This window comes from Chiroxiphia lanceolata, chromosome 23 (genome assembly GCF_009829145.1).
Source record: "Chiroxiphia lanceolata isolate bChiLan1 chromosome 23, bChiLan1.pri, whole genome shotgun sequence".
NCBI classification, from domain to species: domain Eukaryota; kingdom Metazoa; phylum Chordata; class Aves; order Passeriformes; family Pipridae; genus Chiroxiphia; species Chiroxiphia lanceolata.
This window is the reverse complement of record NC_045659.1, coordinates 6,493,135-6,517,164: the sequence shown is the minus strand read 5'-3', so window position 1 is coordinate 6,517,164 and position 24,030 is coordinate 6,493,135. Positions and strand designations below refer to the sequence as shown.

The 24,030-nt window shown below is 48.9% G+C and overlaps 1 protein-coding gene across 1 annotated transcript in view; it reads left to right on the top strand.

The window, feature by feature from the left end:
* Positions 1–24,030, top strand: part of ARHGAP32 (Rho GTPase activating protein 32) — a 184,284-nt gene that overhangs the window by 142,614 nt on the left and 17,640 nt on the right. Inside the window, 2 exon segments of the mRNA XM_032709480.1 lie at positions 7,505–7,654; positions 21,910–22,012. Coding sequence (XP_032565371.1) covers positions 7,505–7,654; positions 21,910–22,012 — 253 coding nt within the window.

The following is a 24,030-nucleotide window of genomic DNA, read 5'->3' as shown; positions in this document are numbered from 1 at the left end:
CCCTGACCCAGCTTGTCCCTGCTGCACCATCACTGACACTCTGTTAGTCAGCACTGCTTGATTTTCCCAAATACAATTCAAACTTGTTAATAGAATTAATAGACTGACCTTGTCAGCCCTTGTGCCTTTGGAACCTCCCTCCTGTCTCAGCCCTCAGCTACATAAATAACTGATCTATACCTCCTAACCACGTAGCACTTCCCTTGGAGTAGGTGTGCTGGCCTTCAGGGATGAATTCAGAGATGTCCTGGGCTCTGTTTGTTCAGGAGGTCAGGTTGTATTATCTTAGTGCTCCCTTATGGCCTTAGAGTCTGTGAAAAGATTAGTCATGTCTTTAAACTGGAAAGTAAAACAGATGTTTTGATATCAAACATAGGTGATATGCTTTTGCATCTGGCTCAACTGGTGGTTATCGTTCTTATCCCGTTTTAAACACTCAAGAAATTTGGCATAAGAAGATGGAAACAGGTTTTGCTGTTGTAAATAGTTCCTGGTTCTTAAATGTATTTTCTCATTGCCATGAAGAAACTTCTCCAGGCAGTTCAAGCTGTGGATCATCCTCATGCATGTCACTGCAGATGGGTGATTTTGGCTAAATGAGAGCTGTCAATGTGCTTCTGAATTTGCAGTCTCCTGTCTCCGGAGGAGGAGTGATTAGACCCAAGTGCAGCAGAAGCTGAAGGTGTTGTATAATCTGGGCATGCAGGAGCAAGGAGGGAGTTTCCAGGCTGGTGGATCTCTGGTGCCAGATGTTCCTACACTGACCAAAAGGAGCCAAAGCTCCAATCTGAGCCAAGGGCTGATGTTGGAAAGGACAAGGAGGAGCTGGAGTTGTGCTGAGATGGCTGCAGACGCTGCCCCAAGGGTGGCTGCAGGAGCCTGGGCAGATGCAACACAAAATGCAGCTTCCTTAGCACCAGGCTTTGCAAAGAAACACAACCAGCACTTACCAATGACCTTCTTTGCTCTCCATGTGCATGGATGGGCCTCTCGTGGTAGCTGGAAGAGTGTCCTTGTTCTTGGCTGCTTCTCATCATCACGGTTCATTTGAATGGTTTTTATCAAGTGAAGCTGAAATTAGTCATGTTTAACATCTTCCATGACTTCTAACACAGAGCCCAGCCTAAACTGATGGCAGCCTGGCACAGACTAAATACTGCAGCATCAGAAAACACACCAGCATTTTGATTTCATTTTTCTCTTCTTTACAGCAAATCAGTCAGTTCACATTCATGAAGGTTATTGGAGATGGAGGGATATTTTTGAACTCTCATACCTATGGAATTCTAAAATATGTCTTGGAAATCATTGTGCCCAGTGTAGAGATTAGTGAGATTATTGATGTGTTGGTTGGTCCTTCCTCAAACCCAGCATCCTGCTCAAGGACTCCAGGCTGATGCTTGGTGGTGCGTGGTTCCACATTCTGGTTGGGGTTTTTAGGGCTGTATAAATTAGCTTCCAAAATAGAATGTGCTGTGGCAGGAGGAAAGGAGGAAAATGTCTTGTTGCTAAGGAACATGACAGAGAACTGGGAGATGTGACTCAGTTCTTGGCTTGGTATCATTTCTCCTCGGTGAGATGTGGGTCTGCAGAACGTGTTTTTCCAAGTGAGGGGATGCATATTAAATATATTTACTGATGTTTTGGGGAGGGTCAGGATAACTGATGCTGTGTGGGGACCCAGCTGAACTCGCTCTGCTCACGCCATTAAATGTGCCCTTGAGTGTGTGCAGAATCTGTGGCAAAACCAAGCCCAGCTTCTCGTCTCCTGATTCTGCTCTTTCTCCAAAGGAGTCTGTTGCTGCTCTTTCTCTCCCTCTCTCCCTGCAGCAGTTTAATTTTAGAGGAGAATGGCTCTGGAGGGGCTCAGAGCCTGGAAACATTTTGGCATGACTTGCTGTAAATCTCTCTTCAGAGAGGATGGATTTCACTTTTGGTCTGTGATCCCTTTCTTTACAACATTCCCACACCTTTTTCCATCTTTGATTCTGGGGCTGGTTGATGCCGTTTGTTTGTGTGTCTGGAGCTCTGTAGCCACACGTGGTGCTGCCTCTGAGCTCAGCAGGGGCCAGCTGGGTGCTGTGACCTGTGAAATCACTGGGAACCACAGGAACAACAGCCTGCCATGTGCTGGGAATGTGGGTCAGCAAACAGCCTCCAAGATTGTTCTCATAGAGTCAAAGTTTACCAGCCCTGCATCAGAAAATGTGATGCTGTGACCCTGGGAAGGGGATTTTGTCGAGGCAGGAGTGCAAACCCAAAATATCAGTGCTGGCAGGTGCTCTTGGTTTGTGGAGCAGGGGTTTGTTTTCCCTTAAAAAAGGCTGAAAAGGCTGGAGGGGACAGGCAGAGGGTTTGGGAAGCAGGCAGAGGGCTTGCCAGGATGTCCTGGAGGAAGCTGCCATCATCCTGGGTGGGGCTTAGAGCAACCTGGTCTAGTGGAAGGTGTCCCTGCCCATGGCGTTAAGATGAGTTTTAAGGTCCCTTCCAACCCAAACCATTCTGGGATTCTGTGATCCTGTTCAAAATCTGGATGTCCCCTGGTCTTTGGGAAGAGCAGGGTGAGTCAGGTGGGAGATGCTGTCCCATCCTGCAGGATTGACTGGATTGTGTTTCGTTCTTGGAGCCTTTGCCTCTTGGGGTTTTTCTTGCTGAAAATGGAAAGAAAACACCTCTACAAAACAAATTTGGGGGCACAGTAAGGCTGAGTTTATTGAAAGGTTTCTCCTTGTTTGGTCTCCATGATCAAAAACCAAGCAGTTGGCAGCCACTGCTCTTTTCCATCCTACCTTTCCTTCTGTTGCCAACACTTTGGGCAATGGTAATTAAATATTGTAATTGTAATTCAATATTACGTTCTAGAAGTCGTCTCTGGAAGGGTTTTATGGCCAGACATGGTAGTGCTGCAGTTTGGGCTGAGGCACGATGGGTTGTTGGGCTGTGCTCTGCTCTTAGGGCTGTAAATCCCAAGGAACTGCTCCCCTGAGGAATCCACAGGGGCACAGGAGGCACCAGGAGCTCGGGGAGCAGGTCTGTTCCTGGCCTGTCTCCTCCACCCCCTCACCTGGGCTGCTCCAGCTCTGCCCTAAGAGCATCAGGGGCCACAGATTATTCCTAATCCGGGTCACGGCAGTGGCTCAGCTCCCAGAGCAGCCTCAGGGACAGATGTGGGGACACACAGCAGTGCCACCCTGGGCTCTGAGCTTGCAGGGAGGCACTGCAGTCCTCAGCAGGAGGATCCCTGTGGGTTCCTGAATAACTCAGGAGGGCATGTTGTGCTGAACCAGAGCATGGAACTGCCTGAGGAGCTGGTGGCTGACAGGTCTGTGCCATAAACAGAGCAAATGCTGCAGGGCCTGAGGGTGAGGGAGCCCTGCTTTTAATGAGGTAATTGTTATTTAATAGTTTTTATCCATGTCAGGAGAATTTTGGGCCTCGCTTACACTGCCAAAGCTGGTGGTGAAGCATCAACAGCACGGCTGGGTCGATAAATGTCCCTCAGGGAGGCACCGCGGCACCTTCCCAAACCACAACAAACTACCTGGCACGAGTTTCCCTTCTCCTTCCCTGCCTTCCCGCCATGGGAAGGCTTTGGCCAGCACAGTTATGTCAGCTGAGGGGGGAGATATTTTTCTTGCTCCTAATTGACACATTTGTGCCAGCAAAGCTCCAGCAAAATCCCCAGCCTCAGGTGGAGTTTTCCATTTGGGTTTTGGTTGGGGTTTTTTAGCAGCCAGGTTATACTAGATGGAGAATTTGTCTTTGCTTGTTCAGGCCAGGATATTGAGACAGACCTACCTTTCTGAGGAAAAGCAGCCCCTGCTCCTTCTAGGCAAGTCTCCATTTCTTGGTAAACAATGTGTTTTATAGTGGTTAAATCTGAGGTGGAAAGTAATAGGAATAAATGGGATATTGGTATAGTTTGGCTTGGCTGTCAGTTGGTAACTCAGCAGCATCTCTGGGGAGAGCAACCATTAAAAATTATCTCTTGGTAGTGCTGGTTTCTGAGTTTCTGTCACACTTGTCAGCCTGAACACCTCGTGTGGAGACCCAAGTTGGGAGTGGAGTAGATGGATCACATCCCTGCTTTACTACTGGGACAATAAAGGTAGGAAAGGGCTGATTGTTTTATCCACATCTGCTTAGTTTGTAACACTGGTAGATTTGTTCCTGGTCCAAAGCTGGTGCCTTGATTCCCTAATTTCCCTGCAGTCACCAGTTCTGGGTGCAGGACAAGTGTTTGTGGTGCAGCAGGAGAGCACTGCTGGCACTTGTGGGGCAGCAAACGTTGGGGACCAATGTTTTGGAGCAGAAAACATGGATTCTGCAGGAGTCCTGGTAGCCCTTGGCGTTGGTGCTTATCTAGAAGCTGGGACTGCTCTTCTAAAGCAGCTTCATCTGTTCATCAGCTCCATCTAAACAAAAATGAATTAATGAATTCATGAATTACTCTCTCAGGATCCATCATGGTTGGAGGGGCAGTGATGCCAGGGGGCTGGAAAGCAGCATGGAGAGAGAGGATCTCACCTTTCCCTGCAGGAGGGCAGCTGCCAGAGCTCATGAGCAGAGTTGATCCTTCTCACACACCTACCTACTCTTTGTTCTTTTAATCACCTGTCAGCACAGACAGGACTGCTCGGATTTTCTTGCTGTTCTCTTGTTCTTCCCCACCCAGGAGCAGCCTCACGGCTCTCAGTGAATCATTCCTGTGTGGGTCTAACATTCTGAGCCTGGGGTAGGCTGAGAGTCTCCTCCAGAGCAGGCAGTGACTTGGGGGTGAGGGAATGTGTGACCAAGGAGCCATTCAGACCTTCCAAGGGGCTGTGGAGAAGGGAATTTCTGGGGACCAAACCTGCCCTGACAGTCTTGGGCTGCTGCACCACTTCACTAGGGGAGGGAGTTTGTAGGAGTGTGATTAATAGTGCAGAAAACAAGACAATTATTTTAACCTGCATTGAGTGGCTTAAAGGCAGAGCAGATTTGTGTTTTAAAAACTCAGGTCACTTTTCTGGTCAGTGAAGTCAAGCATCAGTTCCAAGTCAAGTCGTACATCTCTGGATCATGCAAGTGCATCCATTGCACCTTTTCCTGGTTTTAGGGCCTGAGGTGACACCCAAAAGTTGCTTGGTGATCTGGTCACCAGCATTAATAGTAGACTTTCTGCAGGACTGGAATTAGATGCATTTTTCTCCATTTAAAATCCATTCTCTGATGGGCTCATTTTTCATTAAGTCAAGCAAGGCACTTCATGAAGAAATGTATGTGGAGTGTGTCAAGTGATTCAAATGAACATGCAGATGTTAATATTTGCTTTATTGGTGTCAGTAAATGCTTTATTTGTCTGTTTGCCTGTTGTAAAAGCGTCTATCTCAGGTCTCTCACCTCCAGCAGTGTTGTCCAGCAGCCTGAGGGTGCTAACTTTTGGAATTCCACACAAGTCAGGATGAGACTGTCTCCATTTATCCTTGAGCTGGGCTGATAGGAGATGATAAATGAGCCCTCACTTTCCTGTGATGATGGATACAACCAAATCCCATCCTAACTTTGTTTGGCATGTCAGCACAATCTGTTCCTTTATTGTGTGTAATTAAAAAAACCCCATCAAACTGCAAACACTCCTTTAATTAAAGCCTCCACAGCCACAGTTTGTCATGCTCAGTGCTCTGTGTTTGTTAAATGATCTGGGTTTGATTGCTGAGGATGCACAGTGGGGTTGGGTAGAGATTTTAGGGTTTCAGGTGTTGGGATGGTGCTGAGGATCAGGGTGGCGTCACATTGCTAAAGGGGACTTTGTGCAGAGGGAGAAGTTTGCTCTACTCACATACGTGAGTGGAATCATGTTTATTATATATATAAATATATATAAATTGAGAGACTTTATCGATACCTGGTAAAATAGAAGGGAAAATACTCAGCTGTGTAAAGGGTTTAAACCATCATGAAGTGGTATAACTATGTTCTTGGGACAAGGTTTTTCCTGTTGCCTGGTTGAAGAACCCCCTGTGTGAGGTGTTTCTCCAGCCATCTCTGTTTCTCTGTTGTACTGAGTCCCAGTTCCAGAGCTGCTCCCTGGATTTCTCCCTGTGAGCAGCGGTTACCCTGAAGGGATGGGCCTTTGTCCCCAGGGGTCGTCCCTGCTTTGACACAGCATTACTCTGCTGATTTTTGATGACAGTGTTTGTGGGTTTAGTGCAGATGGGATATGTGGCTGGTTGTCTTTCCTCCCTGGGATGGGAGGGAGGAGCAGGGCAGAGCCATTGCTGGTGCTGCAGGAGCCTTCACAACTTCCTGGGCTGTAAAGGCTCCCTCACAAAGCTCAGCCTTTTATGCCCAGCGATTTGTTCTCTTCAATAGAGCTCTTCTGTTGAAGTTAAACTGCTTTTAAATCATGTACACAATGGCACTTTTGTCTGCGAGGCCTCTCGCTTTCACCCAGGGCCTCAGGAAGAGGGGTTGACATTCCAGGGCATTGTTCTGCTCCCATTCGACCTGGGCCCAGCCTCTGCTCCCAAGGTTGGCTGTCACCCACTTCTGCCCTGCCTGACTCTCCTTGTCCTTCCACTGGGAATTAAGCTCTCCGGAGCGGGGCTGGATGGTTTTGGCAGAGGGACCTGTCTTCCCAGCAGGAGGTTTGGAGGGAGGGTCCTGGGCCACATCCTCCTCTCTTAGTAGGTTCTTGTGTTTGTTCTGGAAGGGGATAAACTTCATCTCTTCCATCAGCTACTTTAGTCATCTGTTAAATAAAACAAAGGCAGTAATGGGCTGCCCAGAGAGGTGGTGGGGTCCCATCCCTGGAGGTGCCCAGGGAATGACTGGACATTGCACTCAGTGCTCTGGGCTGAGGGACAAGGTGGTGTTTGGGCAAAGGTTGGACTCAGTGATCTTGGAGGTCTTTTCCAATCTTAGTGACTCTGTGGTTCTGTGTTTTTATTTTGTGATGGCTTGAGCAGATCGAGGGGGTTAAACAGCCTGGGATGGCCCAGCTGCGGGAGGTTCAGTGAAAGCAGAGGTGTGCTGGCAGGGCAGGTACAGCAATGAGAGAGCTACAAACACCCTCAGAGACTGTTAGTCATCCATTTGTTCCAGAGATGCCTTTCACTATTAGAATGAGAGCCGGTAACAAAGCATTTATTCCTGAGTGTAGATTACAGACTGTGTTTGCATTGGAGATGACCAGCTTTTCTAGTTTAGCCTTGTTCCTTTTCCAGAGATGAGAATTCCAGCTCCCAGGTGCTGCCCACTGTCCGAAACAGCTCCCATCTGAAGCTGCTCTGCAGATAAACGTGTCTTTGTGTTAAATTCCTCCCTTACAGCTCCTGTTAATTCTGCACTAGCCAAGGATTACAACAAAAGCCAGGTCTCTGTTTAGTATTGAACCTCAGAAAAGCTGTTCCTGTAAATAATTGTTATCAGTGTTACTACAGTTCTTACGTGCTCTGTAGAACAAGTTCTGCCCAAGGCAGCCAGATCTGAACTGAAGTGGTTGTTTTGTTTTGTTGTGCAGTGTCCAAAAAGCACGGGAAGCTCATCACCTTCCTCCGGACATTCATGAAGTCGCGCCCAACGAAACAGAAACTGAAACAGAGGGGGATCCTCAAGGAAAGGGTGTTTGGCTGTGACCTGGGAGAGCACCTGCTCAACTCTGGCCACGATGGTAAGAAACACTCTGCTCCGGAGCTCTTCCTCCTGTGGGAATCTCATCTCAGGGTGGTTGGAACCACAGAGGGCTGAGAGTGGATAACAAAAGTCGAGGGGGAAAGGGAAGCTGAGGGGAATGAGGAGAAATGTTGTGGTTTGACGTGGGAAGCATCGTGGTTCAGTGTGGGAGCACTGCAGATGCCTGGAACTGCTGAAGATGAGTTTTCAATCTCTTGAAGTCTTCAAATAATTCTTTTTCCAGGAAGATAAGTTTTATTTATACATCGGTGTCAGTGATTAATTAACAGGTGTGTTAAATCTCTGTATTTCTCTAACTTGGTACCTTTCTATGATTCCAGCACAGTTCACAGTGTAAATCCTTCTTCTGCCTTTTCCCTTGATTTCACAGAATTTACAGGAATTAACTGGATATTATTTTTCATCCCAGCTTACTTTTCTCTCTGTTGTGGTGAGATTTCTGGATCCCTTCTCAGTCACTTTCCCTTCCCAATCACCCCTTTAGGGAGACAGAGGAGAAGAGCTCTCCATTCCAAGAAAACTCTTCCTGGGATGAGCTTGGGTTTCACGTGCTTTTTCCTCCCCTCCCCCTGGGCTGTGCCCAGTCCAGGCTGTGCAGGGGAGGTACCTGGAGGTGCCAAGGAGCAAACAGAGCACTTGGATGCTGTCACAGAGACTTGGACGCTGTCACAGGTCACCAGCCAAGCTCGTTCCATTGACAGCCACGCTGAGGGGTGTTTAGCAAAGCAGGATGGAGCAGCCATGGGCTTACCCGGGAGTTAAAGGCATCAGGAAATCAGGGATGGAAGTAGCATCACTGTCTGGCTGCGTCAGCTTGGTCTGTTTGGTGGTTCTGCTCCTTGCAGAGGGTTTGCAGCAGTTCTTGTGCCCGAGTTGTTCATCCGATGTCTCCCAGCTTTTGTGTGCAGGCTGAGGGAGAAGTGATGGGACATTTGGGGCAGGAAGGGAGATTCTGTTGTTACTTCAGACTCCTGGTTCATCCAATGCCTTTTGGAAAAGGGCTGGCAAAGGGCAGGGAGCTATTTCATGCACTTTTTCCATGCAATTCGGTTGGTAGCAGCAATGTGCATTCCCTCCCATGACACAAAGTGTTTTACTACCAGTTAGTGAATAATATGAGCTTGTTCTTATGGAATCAGGGCTGTGGGAAGGCTCTTTTCCTTGTTAATTGGAACCAGTAGGGATCTTTACTGCTGGGGCTTGGAAAGCATCAGAGAGCCAGAACCTGGCTGGTTTGGAGACAGGAACAGACAGTAACTCCTGTAAGAGCTGCAGCAGGAGTTGGGAATTCACACCATGGTAACTATGGAGCTGGGTTTGTGTTCATGCTGTGGGAGCAGCCTTGCAGGGCAGGAGCCATGCCAGCAGTGAGCTCATTAGTGGGAGAGGGAACATTCCCTTTATCCCCAGCCCTCTCCGTTTTCATAGGTACAAGTCAGCCATAGCTGAAGCTTTGCCCTGCCCTCTCTTCCCCTGCCTTTAAGGGCTACGTGTTTTATTTAGCATTAGAAGACACATCCTGAGCTGAACTGCACTGTTCTAACCCAGTGTTTGACAGTCTCTGGGAGCTCTGTCCTTGTCCTGGTCACTGCCCACCATCACACAGGATGGGGTGACTCTGCCTGAGCTGTGCTAATGAGGGCCCTGCAGCTCAGAAGTCACCACTTGCTTTCCCTCTTGATTTAATAACTCTTTCCTAACTCCCTGGAGTGCAGCAGATCCAATTTGAGTGTTGCTAACAGGGGCATGGCTCCGTTTCCCACAGCAGGATTGTTGTTTTCTGGGTGATTCAGCTCCTGACCTGTATTCCAAGTGACGTAATCCCGGGATGGGTTTTGTGGAGACGTTTCTGGGGTCCTGTGAACTGAGCTCTGTGCATGCACAGCATTTTAAGATCCCCTCCTTCTGTAGCATTAATGTGGCTCAGTCCTGGAGCCAGAGGCAGTGCTGACCTGCTGAAAGGTGTTGGGGAGACCCTGAGGTGAATTAGAGCATAACCAGCACAAGGAATTTTCTGGGAGCACAGAGAACACTGTGGCTGAAGTCTCTGTGTGGTACCTGCTGGCGATGCTTTGGGATCACAATCTAAGTTCAGAAGAACAAAAAGAACCCAATATATTCATTGATTTGTTTAAGTGAATTCTAGTTTTGGTAGGTCAGTGTCCAATACCCAGAAATATTTAGCAGGACCGAAGGAGCAAATGACACCATGCAAATGACACTGGAATGAGTGACGTGCTGACATTGAACCAAACTGGAGTTATGTTAAGAATTTTATTATCAGCTTTAGGAAGCTGACAAAGCCTAAATTCTCAAAAATGTGCTGTAAAACATGAGTTTTGCAGTCATGAATATTTGAAACTTTGCTTGTCTTTCAGGTGGGAATTGGTGAGTGAGAAGCGGAACCAGAGAATAAAAGGGATGAGGACAAAAGCTGCAATAGGTGTAACATTTTTTTAATAAAGCTTCTGCTGAGGCAGCTGGCTCAGAGTGCTTAGGCAGGAGAGGAGTGTGTTTGCTCTGTGCCCAGAGGGGGACTGACAAACACGGAGATGTTTTACCTCCTGCAGTACCTTGTCTTTCTGTGGGCTCAGCAAGTCCCTGCTCGTTCTGCAGCCGTCCAGCCTCGCTGGGAGGGAGAATAAATTGCCATGAGCTGCACAGGAGGAAAGTGATGCAGAACTGTGACCTGGTTTGATGGTACAGAGCAGGATCCCATCCTGTAAAGATCCACCTTCAGCACACGCCAAGCTCTGACCTAACAAAGCCTTTGTTGTGGTTTACCTGAGGTTTTGGAATGTGGTTTCCCTGAGTTTTTGAGGTGAAGCCAGTGCTGTCCCTGCTGGCAGGTGCCTCTCAGGCTGGTGGGACAGAGCATGCAGCTGATATTTGGGAGAGGAAGGTCTGTGCCCAGAGATTGTCCTCGGGGAGGGTGTCTGGGTGAGGTGGGATGGATGGAGCAGGGGCTGGTGGTGCTGCTGCCTTGGTTGCTGTTGGTGAGGAGGTGGTTGGTCATTTCCCTCATTGTGCTGGGTGGATCTGAGCAGTGACACTGAGCAGGAATAGAGAGGGAGGCGAAGATTTGAACAAGTGTTTGCAAGAGCAGTGTGAGGGACGAGGCACCTTCAAATCCTCCTGTGTGCTTGGTGATTCATGGTGGGGATTGAGGTGATCTCTGGGCACAGTGTCCTGGGGTTTGGTGTGTTTGTTGTTTAATTCCATTTTGTGTTGTGCTGACACTGAGCTCTCCAAACAGTGCTGGAGCCCCTCTGGGGTAGGAGTGCCACCTTCTGTGGTGCCCAGCAGTCCTTTCCCCCAGGCCCTGGGAGAGCAGTGAGGGGAAGGAAGCATCACTGTCCAGTCTTTCAGGTGAGGTTCTGAGTCATGGGCAGATCACAAGATTATTTTCCAAAATCATTTGTGTTCCAAGCTGCTTGGGAAAGTGGGAGTTAGGAGCCTCTGTGCTCCAGGTGTGTTGCTCCCAGTGAAAGTCTCAGCAGTCAGTGCCTTGGTTCCTGTCCTGTCACATGTCAGCACTGAATGATGGGCTGGGCCCTGCAGAAGTAGAACCGGTTTTGATAAGGAGGGATTTTGAGCTCCTCTATTGGGTCTAAATCTGGCACAGCCTGTGGTGATGCTCCCTTCAAGTATGTTGGTTTGCACAATATTTCTCCAGTCGGCTCTGTCTGCATCCCATCCCAGTCCTTACTCATCCCTTGGCTCCTGCTGGGGTTGGATCCTTCCCCTGCCAGGGCAGTGTCAGTTGGAAGCAGCCTAGGCTCAGCAGGGAGGATCTGTTTCTTCATCACCCTCAGAGATGCTCCCAGTTGGTTTGGAGCTGTTCACACCTGCCATGGTTTGGTTTTCCAGAGTCACGGGATAACCTGAGTTGGAAGGGACTCACAAAGCTCATCAGTCCAACCCCTGGCCCTGCACAGACACCCCAACAACCCCACCCTGTCCCTGAGCATTGTGCAAACCCTTCTGGAGCTCTGGCAGCCTTGGAGCTGTGCCCACTGCCCTGGGGAGCCTGGTCAGTGCCAACCACCCTCTGGGGGAAGAACCTTTCCCTGAGATCCAACCTGACCCTGCCCTGACTCAGCTCCAGCCGTTCCCTCGCATTCTGTCACAGTTCTCTGGAGCTGTGAGATTCAGCAAATTCACCCTAATCCCTGACTCCTGAAGAGACCTTGGTCTTGTTCCCTTTGTAGGTAGATATTCTTTTTTCCCCCAAATTCTCTCGAAGGAAACCAAACAGGCCTTAAATTTAGCTCGAGCCCAGTGAGAAGGTTGTGCTCGCAGAGGGTGTTTGCTGAGCGTGGGAGCTGCTGAAGTGCTGCATTGCAGCATCCGCTCCATGGCCTGGTTCGTGCCTCGGAATGTTTCCACCCGGAGCTCCCCAAGAGCCCAGGATGTGTGACACGGGTGGGAGAGCAGGGATGTGAGGAGGGATGTCCCGCTGGGCTGCAGAGGGGCAGTGCCTGGGGAGCTGGGCACGTTCCTGGTGCTGGTGGAGGTCCCAGGGTTACGGAGCTGCTGTTCCGGGGCCGTTCCGCTCCCTCGGGATGGGTCGGCAGCACCAGGGGAAAAGCCACGATCCCCTTGTGGGAAGGAGGGAATCCTGAGCTGCAGCACAGGAGGGGTTACTGTACTTCTTATTCAAATGCTCTGGGAATGATGTGCTGGGATTGCTTAGACTGCAGTGGATGGGGGATAGAATCCTGCCTGTTCTCCCCACCAGATATTCCTGTCGCCTGGCACTTGTTGGGAATGACCCTTTCGCTCCCAGTGTTTAGACCAGAGCACAGGCTTAGCCCTGGTGCACCCCAGTATGGTGATGTCAAGTGTTCACCTCAAGGGATAATCCATCTCCACAGCCCAGCTGCATCCACAGAGGATTTTGTGGGCTAAAAGCAAAGGGCATTTTTTGTACTTCTTTATGTGTTGGTCACATTGATACATCCCCAGCTTCTGTCAGGGGAAAAGATAAATTGAGAAATGGAACCTTTAATTGACAGGTTTCCCCTGGTGAAGGATCTGTGCCTCATTTTTGTAATTACAAAATACCAATAATTTTTGTAATTACAAAATACCTGGTCACCAGGAAGAGGGATTGGCTTGTTGCTGAAGACATAAATGCCTGCAAAAGACAAAGTTTACTAACACCTGATCTTCCTTTCTGTCCTTCCTGTTCCCCATGTTTATTTGTAATTAATTTGGGCAGGTTGGGTAAGATTAAAGAAAAACTAAAATGGAAGCTGAGACCTTTCAGAACTGTGTGTAAGGTCATGTTATGGCAGACTGGGAACCTCCATCCCGTTATTTCCTGGGCATTAGGGATGGGTTTATTCTCCTGTGCTGGTTGTGATGCTCTTCAGACAAGCTCTGTAACAGCACCTCGGGGTTTCCGGTGCCATCAGGGCTTGTCTGGGGTCCTCTGGTGTTCTCCGTCCTTGGGCGCCCCGGCTACATCTGGATGATGGAGTTGCCTGTGATGATAATTTATGGCAGATTTGGGTGTAGGGAGAACATTGTCACCAGAACAGAGAAACACAAGGAATGAGATCTTGGCATCCTCCTGGCAGGGATCTATAAAGATCTGATTCCCCTTAGCTCAGGAATAATCTGGTAATCTGAATGTCATCCCTCTGGTTCCTGGTGTTAATGTGAAGAGCCCCTTTTACCAGCCAGTAATTTTCATTATAATAAAGGTCTGCCCGGCTGGCTTTGGATCTTTGCCATCTGTGAAGGAAGCTTTGATTTGGAATTCAGGACAGCTGAGTCTTACATATTTAGTAATTTCAGTTTTTCTTGATGTTTTATTTTAACTCTGAGAGGGTAAATGTAACCAGTTTCTTTGCCCTGTTAATGCTGGAGAATGAACTAGAACATGACAAACAAGCAAAGCAAACTTTGCTGAAAAGTAGAAAGTTATAAATATTTACAAAATTGTAGCTTTTTCTCCTTTCTTCCTTTAAATACTGTCAGTAACTGTAAACACAAGGTGGCCCCTGAAATCCATTTATATTGACAGGACTAGGGGGAATGGCTTCAAACTGAAAGAGAGTGAGTTTAAATGGGACATTGGGAAAAAAATCCTTCCCTGTGAGGGTGGGGAGGCCCTGGCACAGGTTGCCCAGAGAAGCTGTGGCTGCCCCATCCCTGGAAGTGTCCAAGGCCAGGTTGGACTGGGCTTGAAGCAACCTGGGCTGGTGGAAGGTGTCCCTGCCATGGCAGGGGGTGGAATGAGATGAGCTTTAATGTCCCTTCCAATCCAAACCATTCTGGGATTCCATGTTCTGAAGGCCCAGGTGAAATCCCTGCTCATGATGTCCTTGCCAGGGAACTGCTTTGCTCCAAGGTTGTCGCTTCAGAAGGACTTCTCAGCATTTGCAGGGCTTCCATGGGGAATAGATCCTCAGTTTGTACCTGCCCATGGCAGCACAGCAGCCTGGCCTGGAGTTCCCAGCTGGGTTTGGAATTGTTGGCACTGGAGTGCTGGCAGAGCCTGACCATGGCTTTGTTTGAGCAATAATTCTTGCTCCTGGGCAAAGGGTTATTGAAGTGCTGCCTGAGCAAGGCAGGTCGTGTGTGTGACCTGCACCATTCCCTCAGAGGGCTGGAATTGGCCACAGCCTTTCCAGGGGCTGGGGGGGATGTTGGCTGTGCACAAGGCTGAGGGTGTGTGTTGGATGTGTTCACTCTGTGAACGAACCCTGGGGGAAGTTTTGTACTTCCAGGAGGTATTTTCAGAGGATCCAAACTGACAGGTTTGAATGGGAACTGAAAAGTTTCAAACCTTCAAGTAGGTTCAGCTCTGGCATCCTGCTATCCTGTTTTTCCTTCTGTCTCTATTTTTAAGCATTTCTATGCCTAGAGGAGTTCATGATTAGGACATAAATCAGAGTTTTGAAGGGTTTGTTTGCAATTCTCTTTTCTACTGAGACATTTCTTGTGTGACTTTGGCAAGTCCTTTAAAGCAGAATTCGTCTCCTTTACTCTTAGGCATCGAGCTGTTATCCAGGGATGTCTGGAGGGTGATCACCTTCTCTGCCATAAAAAACTGGATCCTAACTTCTCCACTGGCACAGCAGGAAAAATAATGCATCATTTCTCATCCAGGAATTTTTGTAATGCTCTCCTGGATAACTGGGTTTTGTATATCTTCATATATATATCTTCATATGAGGCTGCAGCTCATAAATCAGGGCTGTATCCCATGTTTCCTGACGAGCCCATCTAATGCAGGTATTGAGGAAACTGGAAATCTCCCTGTTCTGCCTCCCTTAGTAGTGTATATGTGTATATATATAAGTTTATGTTATGCAGTGAAGACATACTGGCCTGTCTCAGCATTTCCACTTGCACCTGAGCCCATGGCTCTGTGCACACATGGTGTAAATGAGGGGGAAATGGTTTTAAAGTTGCCCTCTGGGGCAGTAATTCAATGGAGCTGTTGTGGCTTGACAAGCTCTTTGAGCTCACAGGTATAAACCATCCCCTTCCCTCCATCCTGCTGTCCTGGCTGTCCCTTTTTTTTAGGAGAGTTTATTGAAACCAGGCAGCCTTAGATGTGCCAAAACCAATTTTCTTCTGATATTTCATGGTTTATGGTAATTTTTTATCCCAAATCCATCTCCAAAGGACTCGAGCAGTGGCCAGAGCTGCACTCAGAGCTCTGGCAGGTGAGCTGGGAGCTCAAACCCGGCTCTCCCACACTTTTGTGGCCTTGGGGAACTTGTTTGTTATCTCCCATTCCATCTCCAGGCTTGTAAAATCAAACTGACAGCCCATATCTGCCCTCAAGGTGCCACAGGGCAAATTCCTAATACCCATGAGGTACTTGGGAGATCAGGAGTGTGATATAAATACCAGTAGTATTCATTCCAGTGTTAGCACAGGTGGGCATGTGAGATCCAGTTGGGAATGTCTGTAGGAATTAAGTGAACTCACCTGTGTGTTTTCTCTATATTTGTTGTGTTCTCTGGTTGGGTTTGCATCCCAAATTTGAACATTTCAGGTGTTCTGGAAACCAGACAGTGCCAAATTCACCGGAATTCCCTGTGAATTGGGGCAGATGGAGTGGTTTAGGTGCCTAAATGTGCCTTTGGATGTGGTGGTGTTGGCTCTGCACATCCAGCCTCATGTGACAGCAAAGGTGGATCCAGCAGCCTGGAAAAAAGGGCAGGAGTTGACCCAAAGTGGAGACGAGCAGAGAACGTTCCCCTTCCTGCAGATGCTGCACAAACTGAACACAAGTTGAGACGTTCAAAGGCCAAGAGCTTTGAGCTATTTTGGGCAAATTTCCAGCCATAACAGGCACTATTATTGCTTCACCATCTGCCCTCTGAATTGCTGGAGCTGGAGGTTGTTGGGGACAGGGTCAGCATTACAAAGGGGGACATGGGGGCCCTGTGGAGATCCCTTGTTTGGGGGACATCCCTGCAGAAAGGGGCTGAGCAGGGAACACAAGCCTTTGCTGTTTGAAAAGAGAGAGTTTCTCTTTCCCCTTCTCTCTCCCCCTGCCTGCAGCTGTGAGGAGAGAATTCTTTGTGCCTGAGTGACCCAGAGGACAGCAGGGAGTTGAAAATTAATTTGCATTTCGAAACATTACAGCTGTGGGGGGAACAAGCACGAGGGAAAATGTCACAGTCAGTACAGGAATTGCTTGTGCTCTTATCTTGCTGCTCTTAGCAAGGGGAGAACTTTTTACCCTCTCAGTTGCAGTGAGTGTTATTGATCTAAATAAAAAACTCCAGCGCTCAGGCCAAACCTGAATGTATTGTAGTATTTTATTGGATAGTAGGGAAAATTTCTTCACTGAAGGGGCTGTCAAGCACTGGAACTGCTCAGGCTGCCCAGGGCAGTGGTGGAGTCCCCATCCCTGGAGGGATTTAAAAGCCCTGTGGATGGGGGACATGGGTCAGTGGTGGCTTTGGAGATGCTGGGGAATGGTTGGACTCAATGATCTCAGAGGGCTTCTCCAGCCTTAATGATCCTGAAACAGTAAAAACCAACCCCAGAGAGCTGGCTGGACACAGCCTGGGCCATGGATGTGCTGTACAACACGTCCAGTCTTTGGTGGAAGTGCAGTGAGCTGCCCTTGCAGCCCTGAGATCCCAAACTGGAATGTCCCTGCTGCCCCAGGACCTGCCAGCCGTGCTTATCGACCTCCCCTGCCTGATGCAACCCAGGTTTTATGTTCCTCAGGCTTGAACTTTGCACTTTGCTTTCACCCAGCCCTGGCTGAGCTGCCATAAAAGAAAACTCCAGGCTGGCAAAGCAGAGTCCAGTGCTGATTCCAGCTGTGCCTGGATCTGCTCACGGATCCAGCTCATGGGTTACAGTTCCCTCTTCCAGGATTGCCCTTTCCCGAGTGCATAAGTCCAGAAAAAAAATCAATGTGTGTGACCAGGAAATGGGGCAGCTCATGACAGAGGGCCTGGATTTTCCACAAGTGGGAATAATAATGTGGATCAGTTCTTGGAAGTGAGGGAGAATCGAAGAATCATGGACTCCCAGACTGGTTTTTGTTGGAAGGGACCTTAAAGATCATCTCATCCCACCCCCTGCCATGGTCAGGGACACCTTCCAAGCCCCATCCAACCTGGCCCTGAACACCATGAGCATCTTGAAGGAAGGTGGATCCTTGGTTGGTTTTGTATTTCTGTCTTATTCCTGGTGATCCAAACATCAGGACAGGGATTTAGGAGTGGGACAAAAGTCCTGAGAAGAGAATCTTTTAAAGCTCCATGTTTTTCTGAATATGCAGGGCTGGTGCCTGTGAAGTGCCACATGCAGGTGCAGTTGTGTGGTTGGGAACAATAAAAATAAAATCCTTAATCTCTGTCCCGCTGCTGGTTTTACACCTGCGTGTAACCTCCACTCTGAGGGGAGGGAAAAGCTTCAGATATGAGTAGTTTGAAATGAGGTTCCTGGAACAAGTTACAGGCTGAAATATTACAGGTTTCTTACTGGGTTTTTTTTAAGGAAATACTTGGGCAGTTTTTTGCAAAGTGGACTTGATGATCTTAGAGGACTTTTCTGACCTTAACGCTTCTAATATTGAGTTAAAATAGGAAGACTTTTGGGGTAAAAGCATCTGTATTTCTTTGGGTGAGGATATTCCCTGTTAGGTTTTTACGTAATCCTGCATTAATGGCAAGGGAGTTGGGATTTATGTGCCTAATTTCAGATGTCTGGAAGTTGTCAGTGTCTCAGCTGGGCACCAAGTTTCAAGGAAGGGGCACGTCCAGGCTGCAGTGGCACCACTTGTGTTGGGCTGGGTGTTCTTGGGGTGCTTCATCCCCTGACTGTCCTGTCCTTACCTGTCCTTCCTGGCTGATCCAAGGACATCCTGGGCAACCAAGCGTGAGCTGCCTCCACCTGCATTTTATCTGATGGCTGATGGTTTCAGTTTCTATTCTTGTGGCTCAAAACAACCTTCTGTTGCTCAGTTCTGGATTTTCCATAAGCTTCCCAACCTCCTGGCACTCAGTCACAGTTATCCCCTCTGCTCAGGTGGTGCAGAGCAGTGGTTTTCCATGTTCCTGGAGGTTTGGATCGCTGTGTGGGTTTGCTATGTGTGGAATTCAGCTGAGGAGCAGCATTTCGGGTGCTATGGGCCATTACCCAGCCCAGAGGTGGGGTTGGGAAAAGCACAGTGCCCCTGGAGAGCTTGGTGGGAGGCCTCTGCCCCAGGCTAAACAAATAGTTCTGATTCACGTGCTAAGAAAATAAAACAAAGCACCAGCAAGCCTCCCAAAACCCAGGGAGGGAACATTACAAAAGATTCATGAGGAAAAAAATAAGCCCAAGATGATAGGAAAGGAAATGGGCCTGATTTGGGAATGAATCAAAATGTTCTTCAGAGTGAAGCCCATAAAAGTGCTTCCTCTTAATGGCAGAGAATTAACCAGTTAACAAGCCCTCAGAGATGCAATAAAGCTTTCAAAGCAGCTGAGAGATGCTCAGGAATGAGTTGAATGAATTCCTTCAGCTGCTGTGGTGATGAGATGTGCTGGGTCCCCTTCGGTGAGCCTTTCGCACTTTGCTTCCTGAAACTGCCTGATACTGGAGACAGCAAAGGGAGGGAAGGAGGGAAAGATGATTGATTTTGGGATGGGACACATGTGCAGTGCTCCACTGAAGAGGTGGATGTTCAAAGGCAGCACTGGCAGTGGATTTTAGCCACCTACACTCAGTGACTTCACTGCAGGGAGGTTTTCAGGAGCCAGTGGCTGAAGACCCCGCGGCTCAGCAAAGGAATAAAACCACCCCGAGGATCAGAGGTTTTTGTTGCCTGCCTGGGAAGGTGGCACTGCAGAGACTGTGAGCTGGGCTGGGTAACCACGGGCACCAGTGCTGGGCTCAGGGGTTCCCTGAGCACATGGGGCTGGAGGAAGAACTGAGTGTTACCCTGTTCCCTCCTCATCCCTTTCCCAAAGTGACCTGGTGGTTGTCAGGACCCAGGTGCTGAGCTGGGGGGGCCTTGTGGCTGTTAATGCAGCCCACGTGTGTCATCAGTCTGGGTGCTGTAATTACAGGAAACCACAGTAATTCACTAACATTAATAGAACTGCAGTGTTGCTGTTACTACATCCTAGAAGAGGAAATCTCCCTCGGTTCCCTGCTGTGATCCCTGTCTGGCTCCAATCTGGGACGTGGTCTGGGATCTAGGAGCCAAACTCAGCTCCTGAATGCTGAGGAGTTCCCCTGCAGCAGGGCAGGGATTTATGGAACAGATGGAGACAGGGACTCAACCAAACCAATCCCAGCTGCTGTAGGGGATGGTCTTGGCACACCTGACATTCACAAAATTAAGTCTTAGCTTGTGCTGTCATCCTGCCTCCATATGTGTGTATATCCATCTATAACAATGTGTATTTAGCTAAAGGGCTTGGGATTCAAAGGGCAGAGGGATGTCAAACACACATCCAATTGTCAGGTGTCAGCTTTGTTTAAAAATCTGAAAAACCAAGTCACCACCCCAGCAAAGGGCCCTCCGGTGCAATTACAGCCCTCCTTGGATCTCAGTCCCTTTTCCCACTGTGCAGAATTCCTCCAGAATATCCATGATATATTTAGTGTAAAGAATACATCATCCTGGTAACCAGATCAGGAGATGCTGGGAACAAGCCTGCTGGGATTTTTTCTGGATATACTAGTTATTTTAACTGTGCCCAGGCTCCTCCCTGACAGAAGAGTACTTTAGGGAGGGTACTGGTGCTCCAGCCCTCCTCTTCCCTCCTGTCCTACCCCACATCATCACCCCAGGCTGCTGCTGGGCTGAACTGCTCCATAAGTGCTGTTGTCCTGTGCTATGTGTTGGCACAGCTGGATAAACTCCAGGAGGGGGAGTTGGGCACACAAAGAGCTCACTCCCGTGGCCAGGCCTTCCTTCAGGAAGCACAGGCAGGTATTCCAGCTGTGCCCATGGTGGGCAGGTACACAGGAGAGCTGGTCATGTGTGTGAGTGTTGCCCTTCCCTGCTGGGAACTTGGGCAGGCAGAGAATGTGCTATTCATTTATTTGCTGCTTTTGTTTTTTTAATTTGCTTCTTGGTTTATTTACTTCTTGATTTATTTGCCTATTTATTTATTTCTTTATTTATTTCAATGTGTTCTACTAATTTCAGGGAGACCCCTACTGAGGTTCCAGTATGGACCACTGTGGTCTTTGGGATTTGCAGCGTTAGCAGATCTTGTCACAACAGTTGAAAACTTGGGGAAATTCCTTTGCCCAGTCCTGTGGGACTCCTGCATCCAGGCAGTTGGAAGTGCCAGCAGCTGTGGTCCTACTCAGGGCCCAGCAGTGCCAAGGTTCTGTCTTCTGACATTTCCTTGCACTTACAGGGACATCAGAACGTGGTTTTCCTTCCCAAAACAAGCAGCCCTTGGTTTCCAAAGCTCTTTGCTTAAAGTACAAGGGCTCTGCTTGTCCCAGAGTGTGCACCTGGCTTTGGAAAATAGTGGGAGATGCTGTAAATGCCTGGGAATGTAACCCTAGAGCCTAACTCGTTAGTTCTGGCTGTCTCTTGGTGTCTTGGAATATCCCAGGTCCAGGGCCTAATCTGCTCCAGCTGAGCCTGTGTGACTGACAGGATTTACAGGGTTCAGTCCCTCCTGTGCTCGAGGGCAGGCGTGCCCTTATCCTGGGATACACCTGCTGATTTCCAGGGAACCCCCTCAGAGGAGTCTGTTCTCCAGCTGTGAGGGTTTCTGCTGGCAGGGCAGCAGGGAAGGGGCTGGGGGAGCTGCAGCCCCCCATGCAGCAGCAGCGGGCAGAGCTGATGGCAGATGGCATTTGCTGCCTGATCTGAGGGGATTTGCCACATGACCTATTCAGAATGTGTGTCACAGGGAGAATTGATCAGACCTGGCATCTCATGTACGAGTAAATCTACATCAGCAGAGGAGCTGTGGCTGAAAGGTGGCTGGCACAGGGATGCCCAGGGATCCCAGCTCCCTCCGTGAGGATTTGCTGATGCTCACAAGAGCTCTATCCTGATTTTCTCTCTGTGTTCAGGACAGTTTTATCTCTCTTTTATAAATCCAGTGATTTTTGCTCCTCCTTAAGCTCCCAGGGATGGACACACAGCTCCAGCAGTGGCTGTGCATGAGGCTGGGAAGCCAGCTGGAAGGAATCAGTTGGTGAAGCGGCTGGAATATTAACTTGGCACCTAATTATGTCCTCTGGGCTGATTTTTCCATTCTGTCATGCTCTGCTCTGTCTGCACTTTCTGTGAGTGTAGGATATTGTGGAGCTCTCTGCGGCCACGCTCCAGCACACACTGGGAAGGAAATTATCAGTTGTAAAGACTCTCCTGGCTGTGGTGCCAGAAGTAGCATCTCCCTGATGTTTATGTTTGCTGAAACCAAGCAGCTGAGGTTAATCCTGTATAGATTTAAAAGACAGTATTTATTCAATTTTATAGCTCTTCTTGGATGGTATTTAACACCATGGGAATAGTGATGGGACCTGTGCTGTCTCTGCTCAAGCAGAATTGACTTTTTTCAATCTGATTTGTGTCCTGGCGTTGCTTTATTAAAATAAACACCTCTGACCAGTTTCCACACCAGCTCCTGAAGTAAAATTTCTTACAGGCTTTCTCCTCTAAGGAAGAAGTAAATCCATGGCCCAGCTGGGGATGGTTTATGACACCTGGCAAGACCACAGCCCGAACAGGACTTTAATAACCTGCTCAGTTAACCAACAGCTCCTGTCCTTCAGTCCCCCAGGTACTCAAGAGCTGCACGGAGTTCATCGAGAAGCACGGCATCGTGGATGGGATCTACCGCCTGTCCGGGATCGCCTCCAACATCCAGAAACTCCGGTAAGGGCTGGGGACACCTGAGTGCTGGGCAGGGCCCAGGCTGTGCTTCCAGGAGTACATTCCCTTTGCAGGAAGCTTCCCTTCAGGATGAAATATCAGGATCATGTGCTGTCGTGTTTCATTCCTGTTCCTTCTTGCTCCTGGAGCCCTCTGCTCGCTCCCTGTGCTGCCTTGGGCTCCTGGTTGATTAGCAGTTATTTGGGAATGTGCGAGGAAATGTGCCTGATCCTTGGGGGTGGCATTGCTGTGCTGTGCAGGGAGAGGCCAGGTGTGTGTCCTGCAGGTTAGGAGCTGTTCCCATCTCAGTAAACTCTCTTTATCTCTTTGTGAGGCAGTTTTTCCTCCTGCCGTTTGGTGTGGAATGTTCTGTTGTGGAGGGACTGAGGGTGCCAAGTGGGTTGTGACTAATTCCAGCACTGATCCTGACAAAGGCAGCACAGGAGGATTTTCTATATGCAGAATATCCTTTTTGAACCAGCTCTTCCCCAGCTCAGTGGGCAGGTTGGAGCTGGGACAGTGACTGTACAAACCCCTGGATGGATGGGTTTATTCTGGTTCAGATTAATCCTGTTTCTCATTGCAGCAAGTCTCATTTAAAGAATGCTCCTGAGGGGTTTCTATGCAGGATCCAAAGGCTCCCATTGGAGCTGTGGCCCACAGCAGTCCTGGCTGAATAAAACATTTGCCATTGCTTCAGACACATTCTCCCTTTAATTCCCCATTTTGACTTGTGCTGGACCATCCTAATCTCTACCTTAGTCCATTTTTCCCCTTTTTGTTGCCAATACCATTTTCTCCTTCACTGTGTATCAAAGGTGGGATTTAAACCATTTAAAAATGGTTTTCTAAGACTTCAATGGCTTCATTCCCTGGTACAGTGCAGAGACTGAAGTGACAGCCTGTTTTCCAGTTTTCTGAGATGTTCCAAAGGCAAAAGGAAGGGACTACATGGCATTTATTGACACCACCCCTATTCATCTAAGTCTCTGCAGATTTCCAGTGTTTGATTAAGGCAGGACTCATTGTGTTGCTTTAGTTCCCAGCTGTATAAACAGGGCATTGGGCTCATTTCAGAGCTAGAGCTGCAGCGTCCTTATAAATGAATCACTGTGCTAAGGTTTCACACAGAAGAGTTGGATCTCCTGGATTTAAAAGGCTTTTTGGTTGGAGACAAAGTTAGAGAATTGGTTCCACATGGGTTCCACGTGGATTCTCGTGGGACAGGGCTTGGCTCTTCAGCAGGGCAGGAGCTGCCTCTGTGGGGCAGGGGGGCAAACAGAACCAGGGTTGATTTGGGGTGTTCATCCCTGTGTCCTGGCTCTTTTTGGGAAAGGTGGAGTTTCTGCTAGTTTTCCTGCTAACAAAGTCTTCCCTTAGGGTCAGAAGAAATAACGTGTAGTCCTTGAAACAGCCAGTACAGAGAGGGGAAAGGCTGGATGTAGAGGGGCTTCTCTTCACTCCATACTCACATCTGACATGGTGTGGGATTTATTCCTAGAAAAATATCCTGGAGTAGGACAGGATATGGGCAGAGGATTTGAGCCACACATTTGAGTGTGCTTGTAGGGGTGTCCCTGCCCTCCCTTCTGAGCTTTTTAATGTGGAGCCAAGTGCAGGGCAGAAGTTTCTGTCCCAGGTATGAGGAAGGGGTGAGTCAGTGCCTGTGGTGTGGTGTGTGCTGGACACCAGGGGCTGTGGCTGCAGGGGGGAAGGCAGTGTCAGTGGGCAAGGCAGGGACCTTCCTTCCCTTCTGTGCTGCCTTGGGGATGAGGAGCAGGGGGGGACTGTTCACCCTCTCCTTCCCCTCAGCCTGGCAGAGTGAGGGCTTCCCACACACAGTGTCCATGTCTAGGGATGGAAGGAGCTCGTCCTGATGCTGAGGGATCAGTTCCCAGCACTCCTGGTGCCCTGGGCACGGGAACAGGCAGGTTCTGCTCCGTGGGCAGGGCAGGCTCAGTGCTGGAGCTGTGCTGAGGGGCTCTGTCACCGTCGGGGTCACAAACTGCCTGCTTTGGGTG